The 364-nt window shown below is 37.9% G+C and overlaps 1 protein-coding gene across 1 annotated transcript in view; it reads left to right on the forward strand.

The window, feature by feature from the left end:
* Positions 1 to 364, forward strand: part of PBRM1 (polybromo 1) — a 55,020-nt gene that overhangs the window by 29,325 nt on the left and 25,331 nt on the right. Inside the window, 1 exon segment of the mRNA XM_009076007.1 lies at positions 1 to 115. This exon segment is cut by the window's left edge and continues 20 nt beyond it. Within this exon segment, the coding sequence (XP_009074255.1) occupies positions 1 to 115 (115 nt within the window).

Raw genomic sequence — 364 nt, forward strand, 5'->3', positions numbered from 1 at the left:
CCCCCCTGACTTTTGATATTATCCGAAAAAATGTTGAAAATAATCGCTACAGAAGACTGGACTTGTTCCAGGAGAATATGTTTGAGGTACTGGAGAGGGCAAGGAGAATGAACAGGTGAGCAAACCCTTATTTGTCAGGTGTCCTTGATCTTATCACATGAGTTTTACATGTTAATGTTAGACAAAGACTGTTTTTCTGGAGTGTTTGCTTTCCTTGATATGGGTGTTTGGAAAACTAAATCTCAAAAGCTCTATCAGGTCTTCAGTGGAATGTTTGTTTTCATTTGACAAAAAGGAAAACATTAGGTTTCTGCCATGAGATAATTCTGATGTTAATGTTCCGTATGAAAACCAGGTTCCTGCT

Source organism: Acanthisitta chloris, unplaced genomic scaffold, assembly GCF_000695815.1.
Source record: "Acanthisitta chloris isolate BGI_N310 unplaced genomic scaffold, ASM69581v1 scaffold41145, whole genome shotgun sequence".
Lineage (NCBI taxonomy): Eukaryota > Metazoa > Chordata > Aves > Passeriformes > Acanthisittidae > Acanthisitta > Acanthisitta chloris.